This window comes from Sus scrofa, chromosome 2 (assembly GCF_054392235.1).
Source record: "Sus scrofa isolate SSC_HxYL_T2T_F1_AM1 chromosome 2, Sscrofa_HxYL_maternal_Yorkshire_Landrace_v2.0, whole genome shotgun sequence".
Classification (NCBI taxonomy): domain Eukaryota; kingdom Metazoa; phylum Chordata; class Mammalia; order Artiodactyla; family Suidae; genus Sus; species Sus scrofa.
Window position 1 is genome coordinate 102,203,636 of NC_139384.1, and position 17,616 is coordinate 102,221,251.

Below are 17,616 nucleotides of genomic sequence, written 5' to 3' on the forward strand. Positions count from 1 at the left end.
GAGTAGAATCTTTGAAAATCTTAACATCTTTCCTGGTTTTCTCAGTGTAAAAATGGGCAGTGTTTAGCCTAAAACCTGCGTTTTTCTGTGGCATGTGGGATTGAAAGACTAGGGCCTACAATTTATGACTAAGGAGAAAGCCTGCTCCTTTTATCTCCGGTACCTTGCTTGGCTTTTTGCAAAGTTAGTTTCTTACTTAAGAAAAGAGACCCTCCTGTGTTCAGCTTTAATACAGTCTTGGATACTTCATCAGGGTCCCTGCTGTGCCCTCTGCTTCCTTCACTTGCTTCTAGTCTTGGATAGAACTCTGGGAGGCAATGGGCTTCATGTTCCCCTGCTTTGTACTCTAATTTTTTGGGTTCCCCCTTTGATTCTGATTCCCTAGTCTACTTACTCTGCTTCTGTCTTGAACAAGTTGATGCATAGGCTACCAGAAACTTAATGCTAAGATGATCAATTGAGATTCCTCTTCTTGATTGAAACACACATGTCTCTAGAGCAGTGTTTTCCAAACTAGTCCCTGAAACAGATCCATGGACTACTCATTAGTATTCTATGGGAAAAAGAGATTATTCTGGTTAAATAGTTTACAAATCATAACTTCCTTATGGGGACTCCCAGTAAATATTATAATATTACATGCTCTGAGAAGTCTTACAGAAATGAAATCTGGTAGACAACTTGCATTGGTTTTCTCTATGCCGCTGTCCATGAAACCTCATTTCTTTGGAATATCTAATCATGTCTCAGGGATTACCAGTTTTCTGTAGAAGCCTTTTTGGAAATTAGAAGCTTTTAATAATATAATTCTGATTTAAACAGCAGATCACCTATATTTGTGTTATGTTGGATAAAAAATATATAATGTAAAGATTATTTAAAACCAGGAAGCTAATGAACCAAAAAATACTTGACATGAGTTAGTTGTGTGTGTGTGTGTGTGTGTGTGTGTGTTTTGGCCATACCCAAGGCATATGGAATTTCCCAGGCCAGGGATTGAATCCAAGCCACAGCTGCAACCTAAGCCACAGCTGTGGCAATGCCAGATCCTTAACCTGCTGTGCCATAGCAGGAACTCCAAAAGGTTATTTTAGTTTTGTCAATAAAAAATAAAAAAGGATGTCTTAGAAATCATGGACACAGTAATATAAATTAAGTTCACTTATTACTATCTGTGTATTACCTATTAATTTAATCTTTCTTTCTGGTTTGGGTTAGAGTATGAAATGGATGCCAGGATATTCTGGCATTTTTGAGAAAAGTATTAGATGTCTGGCCTTAACATTTTGAGATGGATCCATGGGAAGTATAAAGTTGGGACTTTCAACTTGCTGCTTTTGGTAGAGATTGAGTGTCAATTCTAAAAACTTCAAAACACAGTAAGATAATTCCATAGTATGACTGCTTCACTATACCAGTAGATGCTTGAAGTGGACAAGGTAATGTTTATGTTAAACAATTATGATTTAGGGAGGCTTAGACATTTATTTTTGGAACAGAGTTAAAGTACGTTTTTTTTCTTTTTCTCATTATTTTGAGATAAAACAATTATGCCATATATGGTGACAAGCTACACATTACCTTTATAGATGAATTGTTTTGATTCTCACCTTAAGGTAAATTCAGTTAGCAATAGTTAAATCTTCCTTTCTTCATCTGAGTTACATGAAACCCAATCTCTTTCAACAAGGTTTTAAAATTTTATTTGCAATGTTGGAAAATTTTTACGTAGAAGTGAAAAGGAAAATAGGTGACCTTGGAGATAGAATTTGATTAAATAAATAAAATCATTATTTTGTCGAGATTGGATAGATGAATGTTGTATCCTCCAAACAAGTAAATTAAATAATTATTTTGATATAAATTCAGATTTAACAAGGGTTTTTATATGAACAGTTCTATATAAGGAGATCTTTACTGATTTAATAATAGTAAGAGTATTCTCTTTTTAACCTGCCAGCACCTACTGAAACCTTTCCTTTAATAAATACCCCAAACATGTTTGTTATTTAAACAGTTACCCAGAAAGTCATGCCGTCATTTTTCTTTATTAACCCTTTAGTCTGGCTGTATTTGGAGAAGGTGAATTCCCTTATCAGATGGACTAAAATTGCTGTTTGGAGATGCAGAGTTTTATTCAATTAATTATATTTCTCTGCTCTGCTCTGCTTGGCTGATCAGTCTCGTTACTGAGCAGGACCAATAGTTTTGCCTTTATGTAGAAGTGCCTCGCGATGCAGAAAACGAAGGCCACAAAATTGATATTCCAGCTGTAATAACAAATCCGAGTATTCTACCTTGGAGGAAAGGGTGCTGGCACGCTGCCCTCTTTCACACTTACAATCCTTTCAGTCCAAATGCAAGTGTAATGGTGAGGTGTAAGAGGCTGCTGAGGCTGCTTGGGGCGACACAGTCTCTCTGTCCGCCTGTCCCCAGGTTGCCATGGGCCAGAACCCCAGGAGAGATGGATTGCCTATCCCAGCCAGCAGCTACCTAGAGCTCTGCCACAGGTAGTGCTCTGTAATGTGCTGCTTGGGAAGGGTGGAAGAAAAAGGGCACCTTGCTTCTGAACAAAAGCTTGAAATGCTTTTCATTTAATGGCAATTACTGAACACGTACTATGCAACTGGTACTTGACCCTTATGCTCTGAAAATGCCTTAAGAAGGGAGACATTGTAGGAATGACGAGGGAGAACTTTTGTTCTGAGAGTGTATTTTTGCATTTGAGATGACTGCTTTGCCAGCCTAGGTAATTAAGGACAAAAAACCCATGCTCACCCCTACTTTTTTTCAGTTAGGTAGAAGTCATTTTTCTTTCTCTTCTTCAGATAGCTCTTATTGGGATTTGGCCTAGTTTCATTGGTAGCAATTTTAGATTTACAGTGAGAAGAGCTGATAGTGTGATTTGGCCTTTTTCCCCTGCATAATTTTTCTTATTTTATAAGGCTATAACACAGGCACAGAGAGTAGTGGCTTTATTCATTTCAAACAATCACTTGTTCCATCAAGATTTAGTCAGGTGAAGAATCGCATCACGAGAGCTCTAGCAACTTAGTTGTCTAATACATCATAGGATCAGAGAGCAGCCTCAGTGAGGTGGAAACAGGACCACAGCTGCAGTTATAATGGGCTATTGATATTTTAGCTTCCTCTCCACTTCATTTTGTACTCCTGTTGCCTTTTGTATGTGCTTGGGTAGTCTCTAATTCTGCCTTATTTAGAGCCACTTAGGTGCTCATATGTGAAAAGCACCATTTAATTCACATCGCATTTATTTCAGCCCATTGCTATGTTAGTTACGCAAGTAAAATTCCAATTTAACAGACTCTCTGGCATTTCTAGAATGTTTTATTGTGACATGTTAACTGATAATGAACATACTAATTGGGTCTAATTGGGCCTGGCGATGAACAAAGTAAATGTTCAGAGTTTCTTTGTTAATCAATAAGAGTAGAGCCCCTGCTAGCACAAGTGGCGACTTTGTGAGAACCAGAAGAAGGTGCCCCTTCTGGGCAGACACACTGCAGAAGGTATCCATCCCGGGCAGTAAAAGCAGGAGAAGCGTGCCCCTTCCTCCAGGTGGCTTCAGTCCCTTTGGCCAGTTGAGTGGCAGCTGATGTTGGCCCCTGTGCACCCTATGTGCAGGCCATGACCTCTCTAACTATCAAGGCAGCCCTGTGCCTAGGTCAGGAAGGCAGCAAACAGTGTTCCATTCTGCTTCTCTCCCTTCCCTCTCTTCAAACCTTGGAGGTTTTCTTGTTTCATTGCTTGCTTTGATGGGAGTTAATCCGTTTTGATGGTAGCGATAGATGAGAGGGTCAGAGACTTACTATTTAATTTTAGGATAGACAAAGAAAAATAACCTTAGTGACAGTTCAATGCAGCTTTCTCTTTCCAGCATGCAATGTTAATAAGTACACCACAGCCTCTTTCATTCAAGAGAAAACCTGTTTCCTGGACAGTACATCAAAGAGTCAGAGTTGGAAAAGTTTTATTCATTGGAAAGACTTCCTTGTAACTTTTTTTTTTTAAATCAAGTGACTGCTTCTACAGCCTATGGGAATATATGTATATAAAATGAAACTTTCCTGATGTGTGTTATTTCTGTTTTTTTAATTGTGTTATTTCTTATCATACACTAATAATTAAAAAAACTAGGTAGCCACTAGGTTTTCTGTTTTAAAATACCAGAAGGCACTACCTTGTCATAAAAAAAGAATTATGTGCTTCCCCTCTCCCCCTGTAAACAAGGAAAAGATTGAATAGTAAAATTTAGACGCTTTTTCCTCTTCTTATTCCAGGTGATGTGTTCCACATCACTGCTCCCAATAAATTCACCTTTGAGGAGGCTGAAGAAGAGTGTGAAAACCAGGATGCCCGCCTGGCAACAGTGGGGGAACTCCAAGCAGCGTGGAGGAACGGCTTTGACCAGTGTGATTACGGGTGGCTATTGGATGCCAGTGTTCGCCACCCTGTGACTGTGCCCAGGGCCCAGTGTGGAGGTGGTTTACTTGGGGTGAGAACCCTGTATCGTTTTGAGAACCAGACAGGCTTCCCTTCCCCTGATAGCAGATTTGATGCCTACTGCTATAAACGTAAGTGTTCGATACCTTTTTAATCATTACAGATTTTTAAAAAAAAATGCTTCGAGGGCATGCAATTGATGGTCAGCTAGCCATTGGAATGGATTCCATGTCTTGCAGTGCGTGCATGGAATGGAAACAGTTCGGTGACTTTCAAAAACAAAGAAATGGAATGGCAGTGATATTACAACAACAAGAGATTTAACAAATTTTTTTTCTAGCAAAGATGAGGAAATGTCAGGTGGAGGCCTTCACTGTGCTATGTTCTGTTTTGAACCACAGAACATGTTTCTGAGTACTTATTTTATGTGAATTGCAGTCCTTAAATTCAATTAGCTTGTTGGTGCTATAATGCTGGGGCCAACCGTGGCTGAACTGAATCCTTGAATTTCGTTCATTTCTTCTTTCTTTGGTATCACCCTTTCAAATGGTGGAGGATTTGAATTTCAGTAATTGCAGGTGAGTACTGGGAGCTGGATAATACCTAAAAATGAACCATGCTATAAATAAAAATCTCATTTTATATAATTTTCTTTCAAGTAATGGAAATAAGTGTCCTGTAATGATTAATTCTCTAGTAGCACCCTGAAGTACAGTAGATGTTTCTTTTCAAGCTGTAACGTAAATAAGCTATCTTCAGTTAGGTTTACTACTTAAAATGGATTTTAAGTAACATTCTTAACGTTCATGATATTAATTATTTTAGTTTTTCAGATGTCCTTAAATTATTTCAGCACTAGGAGTCACATATCTAGTGTCACACTTATAGAATGCTTAATTAAACAAGCAGGTATTCCAGAGTCTCACTGTGATATTTACCATAGGATCTATATTGTGCCAACAAAACGAAGTTCTCCTAGAATTTTGTGTGATCTTGAGTGCACTCAAGATAGAGCCATGTGACATTGAGATACAGTGAGAATTTTTTGCTAAGTTTCCTACGTATCTTATTACAGCAGTACATATACTCATCCCTCAATTTCCATGGGAGATGGATTCCACGATTCTCGGGGTTACCAAAATCCACAGACATGCAAGTCCCTTATGCGAAATGACGTTGTATTTTCATGTAACCTACACACAACCTCCTATATACTTTAAATCATCTCCAGGTTCCTTATAATGCCTATACCATGTAGTAGTATACAATACCAACTATGTGAAATAGTGTCCAGCACAGGACAAATTCCAGTTTTGCTTTTTGGAACTTTCTAGATTATTTTTTTAATCAGGAGTTGATTGAATCCTCGGATATGGACCCCGTGGATATGGAGAGTCAACTGTAACTGAAATGAGTAGAAAAATACACTAGCATGTTTTATAATTGGTTTCTGAAGTGAAATATACAGACATTCTTACTCAACCAAAAAGATAGAGACCTGGGATGTCTGAGTTGTTAGCAGAATAGATGTTAGTACCGTGGAGATATGTGGTTTCCCATACTGCTGTCTCCCAGCTAAGATGCCTCTGTTAGATCTCCTGTAGACTCAACTTTCTGAGTGTGAAAGCCACATGTTGTATATCAGTGTGATATGAGCTGGCCACGAAAAGCCATTGAAAATATTAGTTTTTGTTCCTAGGCCCTGAAACCATAGAAAAAGTTGTGATCATTTTCAGCAAAACAAACTACCAACAACAATAATAACAAAACCTTATCTCTAGAAGTAGAAAGACATCATTCCTTTAAAAGCCACATACCCATAACAGTGATTTTCAAGTAGTTCAAGCTTTAAAGTCAATTTTACATTCAGTGACTGGTGTAAGGAAGAAAATCAAATTTGTGTGTGTGTGTGTTGGGGATGGGGGGGCCCGAGCGGGTTAGAGAGGGTATGTTAAGGAAGGGGTTGAGTTATCCAATACGGCTACCTAGCTCGATTGTATTTTCTTGTGCTTTATAAACTTGGGACTAGAAAACTTTTGAACATTTTTCCCCCAAGGGTAAAATTTAGACAAAAGCTTGTATGTAGCCACAAAGAATTTATCCTGATGTGTTTTATATTATTTATTTAAATAAGGAATTCACATGAATGTATAGGGGGAAAAAGATACTTAGATTCAAGTAGAACAATCACTTACTACAAATCTATAAAAAATATGAATAAAATTGGAAAGTTTAGCAGTTCCTGTCATGGCTCAGTGATTAACGAACCCAACTAGTATCCACGAGAACGTGGGTTCAATTGCTGGCCTTGCTCAGTAGATTAAGGATCCGGTGTTGCCAGCGGTGTAGGTTGCAGACGCGGCTTGGATCTGTCTTTGCTAGGGCTCTGGCATAGGCCGGCAGCTGTAGCTCTGATTTGACCCCTAGCCTGGGGACCTTCACATGCTGCAGGTGCAGCCCTAAAAAGCAAAAAACAAAAAAAGATTTTTTGAAAGTTTAGGTCCATTTTTTCTCCCTAATTCATTTGAATCTATGTAACTTGGAAATATATAATTTGCAAATAAAATGGATTCAGATTTTTTATTTTTTCCCTACATAAGCTAAAGGCTAGATTCTTATTTAGTTCTTCCCTCAGACCCTACCATGCTCAAAATTTATTTAGCACTTAAAAGGTTAAGAAAGTTTAGTCATACATAAAAGCCTTTCGTTAACCACACACATGATGCCAGTAGCCTCCCCCAGATTTCTAATTCATTTTTCAAAGATTCTTTTAATATATATTTTGTAATTTGAAAAATATTCTCAAAATGACTTGCCTGCCATCCAGTTTTACCACATAGTTGAATAGTGACTAAATTCTGTAGAGATAAAGTTGCTAAGAGTTGAGGCCTTACAGACAATTCCAGAAGTGATTTTCAGGGTTTGTTAAATAGAAAAATTTAGAAATTTAACCATATTTTTCTTGTTTGTTTTTAGCAAGTGAAGAAAGTGTTTTAAAGGCCACTTCTTGGTGAATAAACAATATAGCTAAACTTACTTTGCTGTAATTCCCTTTTCCTTCTAAAAATCACTGAATAGAATGTTAATAATGACTTTCCCTTTTCCTTCTAAAAATCACTGTTAATAATGGCTGATGATAAATGTAATTAGAATCTGTTCTTGTTAAGTAGATTTGAAAAACATGTTAAATCAATGGTCTTGTGAAATCAAGTTTTCCTGTCCATTCCCCCTTGATGATTAAACTGGGCACTTTTGCCTTTTCTTTGACTTCAGAGTTAAGCAAGTTCTGTGAAAGAGAAGGTTTTGAAGGCTCATCCATACTCCCCAAATTTCCCAAATTTAAGTATATCAAAACCATTAAAGACACATAATAACCTCTCATTTAATATTATGCATAATCTTCAGGAGAGGAAGATAGGGAATGTTTCCTAGAAAACCCATTCCAATATCCCATTACCATTAGTCTCAGATATTTTTTTTTTCTAATTGTCTAAGTCCTTTGCATTAGAATGAGTCTAGGTTTCCTGCTTAAGTTGGAGATCAAAATCTAAATAACAGCATTGCTACTATTGAGCACAACTGTTGACTTATCTCTCAGTGTCTCCCTCAACTGAAACAATTTCCTTGTTTTGAAATTTTAATTTCTAGACCTCTAACCACTTGGGCCATCTTACTTCGAACCCACATTTTTTCTCATATCCCTCTGTTCAAATAAACTTGGAACTAGAAATTATAGGGCTAGAGAAGGCTAAATGAGTACCACTACTTCATATGCTATCTTACTTAAAACACTTGATCACTTGTACCTGCCCTTCTAACCTATGGTCAGTTTATTATCTTTTTTTGAGCCTTAGATCATAATCTGATCATAGGTGTCAAAACTTATCCTTCCCTAATTGGTGTTTTAAAATTTTTTCTTTTTATTGAATTTGAATCAGTTAGTATTCAGTTACTCATAGAACTTCAACAAATAGTTAGAATTCTAGTCCCATTGTTCCAAACTTACTCTTTTCCCAGCTATTGAACCCAGAAGCAACTTATTGAATATCTGCTCTATTTGTGAAGTCCTTGGGTAACACTTATTTACCTGTAAAAAAATTTTTAATATAAAAGAGCTATTTTAAACTAGTCATTTCCCTATAACATAGGCAGTATGGGTATAAGTTAAATCGACTATCATGCTGAATATCATTTGGAAAATCTGCCTTGTGACTCACAACAGAAGTGCTGGAGAAGATAGTCCATAGGATCTAAACTACCATAAGTACAGTGATATGAAACATCTGTGTGGCAGACAGCTGCAAATGTTGGAAGGGAGCTTTTGTGGGAAAAGAAGCCTGCTGATTTCTGTTGGCTTCCTCAGTAACGAGGTTTGGAGGGACACTGGTAGTTTTCCAAGACCAAAACTTCTCCATGTGAATTCTCCTTCTGGAGAGATACTTTTAGCATAATCTGGAGTTGTGTTTTCACCTTTGTAATAGTCAGCTTTGATATAGTGGCATTTATTCTGATGATGTTTCTTTGTAGATATTTCTGTGTTTTAAAAAATTGTTTCTTTTTGGGGAATGGTTGAACCAAATAGCACAGATGATCAGATATACTGAGCTATGATGGAAATCAGCTGTTAAGTTGACTAAAAAGCCACCCAACCCCAAAAGGAAGTCTGAGGTTTTCCATTCCAAAGAGTAGCATTAATCAACTTAATTATAAGCAGACTTTGAAACAGGGGTCTAAAATTATTGAAAACCCTTGTTTTTGAAAAAAAAGTCACATAAATCATAGCTTTGTTAAGGAGAGTCTCTGAGACATGTTGCTGTCTATTACTATGCTCTAGGGTTAGAGGAAGGCAGTGCCAAACAGTACAGTAATAACTGATAATGGCATCAGTTGTTTCGTTTTTGAAATCTGAGTCCTTCATTTTTAAGACACTATAAAAGTATTTTCATAGCGCTGTAGAAAGCTGTTAGCATAGAGCTTGGACTGGAACATAGGAAGACCTGATTCACAAGCCCTCTTTTGGCCAGAATGCATATATCACCTCCATTTATGTAAATTTCATCAGCTATGGAAATACTCAGAGGGAAAAAGCAAAATTAGCTTTTTTGTTGTTAATAATAATATGATTAAATTTTATCTAAGATGCAGTGTGCTAAGTGTTTATATTATGTTTCCATGGGAACTTTCTCTGTAGGTATGTTTTACTATTTCCCCAAAGAATACAGTTATAAAACAAGCATGATATTTGGCAGTTAAGTGAGTTAACCATTATGGAATTTCAGAGGATAGAGAAATGAATTAAAAAAAGAAAGAGTCAACTTCACTTTGGTTCCATAAGTTGTTCATGTCAATCAAAAGAGACCAAAGTTTCTTCCAGGAAATGAATGCAGAAAAAGCTTTTCTTAAAAATTAAAAAAAAAAACAGAAAAAGGTTATTTAACATGTTTTTGAAGAGTCTAATTCTTTTATTGTTTACTTTTGTTTTAATATAAAAGGATAAATAGTGACACACTTTAAAGAATATTTAAATACATCGTAATATAAATGGACACCAAGTTTTCATTATACAGTTGATGAATCTGAGCTTTAGAATGTTCTGGGGCACAACCACAGCTAAAAACAGCTCACACCAGACAAAAAACAAGGAACTTATTACAGCTCAAGTCTGATTTACAACAAAATAACATCATTTTATCATTACATTTTTATAGTAGACTTTATTTTTTTAGAGCAGTTTTAGATTCTCAGCAAAATTGAGTGGAAGTTTCAAAGATTTCCCATATACTTTCTGACCCCACTCATGTAGAGCCTTGCCCCCTGTTCGACATCCTCCACCAGAGTGGTGCATTTGTAACAACTGGTGAACCCACATGGACATATGATAATCAAAGTCCATGGTTTGTACTAAGGTTCATGCTTTGTGTTGTACATTCTGTGGCCTTGGGCAAATATATAATGACATGTATTTACCATTCCAGTATCATACAAAGCATTTTCACTGCCCTTATATGATTAAGTTTTAACAGAGTAGGTGGAGTTAAAAAGTATCCAGGTTTGTTTTCCAAGGGCTCTGGTTTGGGAATTATTAACAGTAAGACATAAGATATTATAGATACTACCCATACTACAACTCTTATCAGGGGGAGGGGGCGTGCAACTAGTTTTAAATCATATAGGATGTAACAAAACAACTACAGATTTCCTTTGATCAGTTCCTTCTGAGTTTAGTGGCAACTTGATTTTAATATTTGAAAATTTAGATTTTTTAGAAAAAAAAGTCTTTATTACTAATCTGCCACATTTTCCCAATGTTGATCAGGAATCCTATCTGCAACATTCTAACTTTTGTACATGTTAAATTTCTTTAAAGAGGCGAGGCCATTCTCTGTCAATCTGAAAGCATTATAGTGTAGCATTTTATGATGACATGTTACTTTTTATTGCCTGAGCCCATTCTTTCTGATGCTCTGGGTTGTTTACAGTGATTTGTAATTACAGAGCTAAAATATATCTTGTGGGTACTTTACTTCCTGTTCTGTGTTTGCATTTCCTGCTAATGTAAGCCTGGAACCAAGACCCTTAAGCGTGTACAGAACATAGAACAAGACATAGAACTATAACAAGTGCCAAGCAGCCCCTGCCAGAGACATTTTATTATTTATTATAAACAAAGCTACACTGAAAAGTTGAAAGGAAAAGGAAGACAAATGTCTAACACCTGGGACCAAGTGAATTAGTGGTATTAAAAAGTTTAATATCCTGTTTTTATGAAAGCCTCTACATTATGGACAGTGTAATCACTGATATGTCACTCGGGTACATTTGATGTGGCTTTTTTGTTGTTTTGCAGTGTGAGGCACTCCCTCTCCCCTGAGACATTATGCAGTTAGAAAAGGAGGGGGAAAACTAGAGACAGCAGCCTCCAGAATTGTAGTACTATGTTCTACTAGGCTTCAAGTTGGTGCTATAGTTTCTGATAAAAAAACGTGTCTACTGCTTCCACATTTTGCATGTATTTATTGTTGTGAACTTCTCTTTGTCTTAAAAGAACATAATATTTTCCTCGACCAAGAGCAGTCATTCATAGCTACTGGTAAAAGCAGTGGTAACCCTTATAATATAAAACAAGTGATCAATTTGCGATGATTAAATGCACAGTTGTCTGACTTTGGCTTAGCTTAAGCATAGTTTTTAGACTCTTCTCCATCACAAAACACTTTTGGGTCACCCCAAAGGTACACAGAAGCACTTAACAAACACTGGACATACAACTTTTCTTTAGTGACTTGTCTAATCAACTCTTTGAAATTATTTTTCTAGCTAAACAGAATGTATCAGAGGCTACAACCATCGAACTGAATATGCTTACAGAAACTGCCTCACCCACTTTATCAGAAGAGCTTCAAACAGTACCCGACAGAACTACACCAATCGTCCCTTTAATCACCGAATTACCTGTCATTACAACAAAATTCCCTCCTGTGGGAAATATAGTCAATTTTGAACAGAAAACCACAGTTGAACCTCAAACTGTCTCACAGAGATTAGCCACAGAATCACTCACACCTACTGGGAGTACCAAGAAGCCTTGGGATGTGGACTATTACTCACCTTCAACTTCAGGACCTCTTGAAAAGCCAGACATATCTGAAATTAAGGAAGAAGAGTCACCGAGTACAACTGTCATCTCCCATCATGCTACAGATTCATGGGAGGGTGTCAAGGAAGACATACAAATTCGAGAATCAGTTACGCAGATTGAACAAATAGAAGTAGGTCCCTTGGTAACATCTATGGAAATCTCAAAGCATATTCCTTCCAAGGAATTCTCTGTAACCGAAGCACCATTTGTGTCTACAACAGTGACCCTGGAGTCCAAAACAATAAGCACTGTCTCTGAATCCGTGACCAAAAGCCGCTTTGGATTCACTTTGGGAGAAGATGATAGCGAAGACAGAACATCTACAGTTAGATCTGGTCAGAGTACCTTGGTCTTTAGCCAAATACCTGAGGTCATCACAGTGTCAAAGACTTCAGAAGACACCACCCACACTCAACTAGAGGATGTGGAGTCTGTCTCAGCTTCGACCATTGTTTCACCTGTAACTATGCCTGAGAGTGATGGGTCATCCATGGACAGCTGGGAAGAGAAACAAACTAATGGTAGGATAACTGAAGATTTTCTTGGCCGGTATATGTCCACCACACCTTTCCCATCACGGCATCATACAGAAGTAGAATTGTTTCCTTTCTCTGGTGATAAAAGATTAGTCGAGGGAACATCCACAGTTATTTATCCCTCTCCACACACAGGAAGAGAAAGTGTAGAAACGCTAAGACCAGAGATGAGAACAGTTACTTATGCTGATGAAGAAACACAGGAAAAGATCACCAAAGATTCATTTATAGAAAAAATAGAAGAAGAAGGCTTTTCTGGAATGAAATTCTCAACAGCTTCCTCAGAGCAAGTTCATCTTACAAAATCTTCAGTGGAAATGACAAAACCTTTTGACTCCCCAGCACTGACAACAAAAATAGGTATGGCACCAACAGAGGCAGCAGATGGGGATGAAGACTTTACAATAAGTCCAATTGGATTAGAAACACATGGCTATCAAGATACCACAAAGTACGATGAGGGTATTACAACAGTGCCTTTGACCCAAAGCACTTTAAATGTGGAGGTGGTCACTGTATCAAAATGGTCACTAGGTGAAGATAGCACAACATCAAGGCCTTTAGGGTCCACAGAACATATGGGCTTTCCAGAATTGCCCCCTGCCTTCCTCACCACTACAGGAGTGAGTGGAAGGGATAAAGAAATCCCAGGTTATACTGAAGATAGAAGAGATGAATTTACCCGGATCCCAGGTAGAACTCCAAAGCCATTAGAGGAGTTTACTAAGGAAGACACAACAGACCTTGAAAAATTTACACTTAAATTTCAGCCAACTCCTTCAATTGGTATTACAGAAAAGTCAACTTTGAGAGATTCTACAACTGAAGAAAGAATTTTACCTATCACAAGCACAGAAGGCCGAGTTGTTTATGCAACCACAGAAGGAAGTGCTTTGGATGAAGGAGAAGATGTGGATGTCTCTAAGCCTGTATCTACTGTCCCCCAGTTTGCACACACTTCAGATGTGGAAGGATCAGCATTTGTTAATTACAGTATTACCCCAGAGCCTACTACTTATGTAGACACTTCCCATACCGTTCCTCTTTCTGTTATACCCAAGACAGAATGGGGAGTGTTGGTACCCTCTATTCCATCAGAAGGTGAAGTTCTAGGTGAACCTTCCCGAGACATACATGTCATTGATCAAACTCATGTTGAAGCTACTATTTCTCCTGAAACTATAAGAACAACAGAAATTACACAGGGAGAAACTCAGGAAGAATTTCCTTGGGAAGAACAGACTCCAGAGAAACCGGTTTCTCCTCCTAGTCCTGACACAGCCAAGGAGACAATACCACCTTTGGATGAACATGAGAGTGATGGGTCAGCATATACAGTCTCTGAAGACAGACTGGTGACCAGTTCTGAGAGAGTCCCAGTTTTAGAAACAACTCCATTTGGAAAAATTGAGCAGAGTATGTCTTATCCCCCTGGTGCTGTCACTGAGCACAAAGCAAAAACAGATGAAGTTGTAACACTAACACCAAGCATGGGGCCTGAACAAAAATATGAAACAGAACGTACCAGTCCAAGGGAATTTGTATCACCTTTTAGCACTGGCATTACCCACCTTATAAAGGAAACTGCTGCTACTGAAAAAAGAGAGAAAACATCCCTAGATTATATGGATTTAGGCTCAGGATTATTTGAAAAGCCCAAAGCTACAGAACTCCCAGAATTTTCAACAACAGAAGCCACGGTTCCAAGTGATATCACTACTGCCTTCAGTTCAGTAGACAGACTTCACACAACTGCAGCATCCACTGAGAAACCGCCTCTTATTGACCGAGAACCTGGTGAAGAAACAACCAGAGATATGGTAATCATTGGAGAGTCAACATCTCGTGTTCCTCCCACTACCCTTGAGGATATTGTAGCCAAGGAAACAGAAACAGATATTGATAGAGAATATTTCACAACTTCAAGTACTCCTTCTACTACACAGCCAACAAGACCACCCACTGTGGAAGGCAAAGAAGCCTTCAGACCACAGGCATTTTCCACTCCAGAACCCCCAGCAGGGACAAAATTCCACCCTGACATAAATGTTTATATTATTGAGGTCATAGAAAACAAGACAGGTAAGTCTTTGCTTTCTAGACATACCAGTCAAGGCAATCAGCATTTTTATCTTGCAAATTACTTTTGGAAAAAAAAAAAATCAACATGCCAAATGCTGCCATTAGAAGATAACTGGAGTGTGAAAAAATTCTGTTATAGCTTCATATATTTGTACAAGAATTGGAAGAATATGGTAAAACAATTTGGAAGAATGTTAGATACGATTTTTCTTTTAAAAGTCATAAGAAGCCCTGCTTTGTCATCTAATATAACCAAATCATCACTGTTACATCACTTCAGAACATGCAGAACAAAGTGTTTTAATTTCAGTGTCTTTCCATGCGTTACTACTCAAGTGTAGTACTAGACTGTGTTAACATTCCATTGGTCTTTAACTATTAACCTGCAGTACTTACATTGTGAACCGCTCAAACCATATTGCATATCCTAGGGCTGATAGAAAGACGTCTAAAGGTTTGTCTTGGTTTTTCTCTTCCATGATTTACAGGCTTATTATACAACTTGTGGGATGGGTAATAGGTCTATAGTTTAAATGTTATTTTAAAGAAATTTCAACATATTTTTAAGTGGATATCCTTGGGCATTTTAATGAGGTTTTAAATATTTAGAGCCCATATGATCTAGCTCAGTGCTAGGATATGCTATAATTTATTGTATCAAATATAATTTCAGAAAGGGGATATGTCGGCATTACTTCTGTTTCCGAAAAACCAGGCTGTAATGTTACTTATTTTATGATTTAATTATTTTATCTCTGGGAATGTTCGTGGTACCTAGTATTCTGCTCAAATATTTTGTTTATTTCTCCAGCAAAATTCTTAAAAGCTGTTGTTTTACATTGATTAATACTGGCAGTTTTCATCATGAAACATAACTTATTCCTTCCTAAAGGTTAGACCACACTGTCTTCTAAATTTGGTAAGCTGAGTTGTGAATACACAGCATATACAGTTCAGTAGATCTATTCGGGTTTGTTTGTCTTTTTTTTGTTGTTTTGTTTTTTAATTTAGAAGTTAAGATCATTGATTTTAGTTAAGTTACCATATTTTAGTTTTAATATGTAGATTAAAGGAATAAATACTCATTTTTCTTTGACCTGGCTCTAAGAAGTTGGGCTAGAAGAATGTTTTTTTGAGCAGGTTTTCTTATTGCTGGGATAGTCCCCTCCATGTACCATTTTTCTCACGGGTGATGCTGTCCTCATTAGTCGGCTCAGGGGTGCACCTGTTGGAAACACAGGTTGCTCCAGTGGCAACTCAGCTAGCTTCCAGTGCTGTTAGATGCTAACTTGGCTTCTACTCCCCAGAATTTTCTCAGGGTAAGAGCTCTTGTGGGGCAGTGAATAGTAAAGAAGAGAACACAGTCCCAGACTATTGACATTAATCTCCACTTCCCAATACAGCTGAGCAAGGCCAGGACTGGAGCATTATTTTCCTGCTAATGATGCAGTTTCTTGGAAACCATAACATTGTTCCTCTCTCTTGTATTCCTCTTCTTCTTGGAACTGGAGTTGGAGAGAGGAAACGAGCTGCCAAGTAGTAGGGATGAGGATTGCTGTTAGTAGGATTGGAAGAGTGACAAGAAGATATGACTATGAAAAATAAAGAAGTCAAGAGAAGCAAAAAGGGATTACTATGCACGCTTAATCTGAGAATTAAAAAGAAATACTTGAATGATTAACTATACAGTTTTTCCCAATTTAGATTACTCTCTCTAGTGTAGAGACTAAGTTGAATTAAATAATGCAGAAAACAGTTAACAAAAAAAGTTCTTAAAAACTCTTCGAAATGGGAAACTGTGCATTAAGGTTAGGGTGATCAAATTACAAAATGGAAAAAGTGAAACTCCCTCTCTCTGGAAGAACTGGCAGTCACGAGGAAAAAAAAAAAAAAAAAACACCTAAGTTTATAAATGGTTACTTGAAATGGAGGGTCTGAGTAACCTACCTCAGAAACCATTTATACAACGTGCGTATTTTTATTTGAGTTGTGACCTTAATTCAGCTGGATCTTAGAAACACCGCAATGAGGCGTTTCCTCTTCTTTCTTCCACTTTTAAGACATGTGACCATGACTTGTCTTCAAACTAATTTTTTATTCAGCATTGATAGCAATGGGTCAGAAAGCTCTGTGGATAGGGAGTACTTGTTACTATAGTAATGTTATCTCCATTAGCAGGGGATTGTAGTGAGTGTGTGCGGGAGAAGGGGAGGATAGAACATGTATCTGTCTAGTTCCCTCTCTCCATCTCTCTCTCTTTCTCCCCCACCCAGTCTATCTGTCAATCTTGTGTGCTTTATCTGTGCCATTCTCCTTAAGACTAAAAACACTGTTTATTGTCTTGATAAGACAATGAGGTTGACTCAGATCCAACTACTTACTGATACTAATGTTACTTGTTTTCTATGAGAAATTTAATTTTTCAAGCACTTTCACTTTGGTAAGGGAAAACCCTAAAACAGATGTTAAATTAATGAGTTTTAAGGCAGGTGTACATTAATAAGGAAATATATCTGCGCCTGGAAAAATCAAGTTTTTTATGTATCAAGGCACATTTTTCCAAAGTGGAAAATCCTTGGTACATATATGCGTGTGTATAAATCTATTCACAAACATAAAATTGACCTCTACACACACTATATATTCCCGTAAGCACAAATACCACCCATGCTACACTACACCAAAGTATTCATGGTTTTTTTTTTGCTGCATTCAGCAAGTCATGTAAATCTTGACTTTCAAAAAAATTTTTACTACTGTGAAACAAAACATTCTGTGCAGGACACGTTTATGTTATAGTTGCTCAAATGAATCTTAATAGCAACTTAGGGTGCTATAGCTGGAGGGCAAATGTAGTTAGAAGTTAAAAAAAATTCTGAAGGAACTTTTCAGCTC

The 17,616-nt window shown here is 37.4% G+C and overlaps 1 protein-coding gene across 6 annotated transcripts in view; it reads left to right on the plus strand.

Annotated features, from left to right (window-relative positions):
• Window positions 1-17,616, plus strand: part of VCAN (versican) — a 128,851-nt gene that overhangs the window by 52,134 nt on the left and 59,101 nt on the right. For 4 of the 6 annotated variants that reach the window (XM_021081073.2, XM_085009692.1, XM_005661536.4 and 1 more), the window contains 2 exon segments: window positions 4,302-4,595; window positions 11,782-14,721. In XM_021081073.2, coding sequence (XP_020936732.2) covers window positions 4,302-4,595; window positions 11,782-14,721 — 3,234 coding nt within the window. 6 annotated transcript variants of the gene reach the window in all.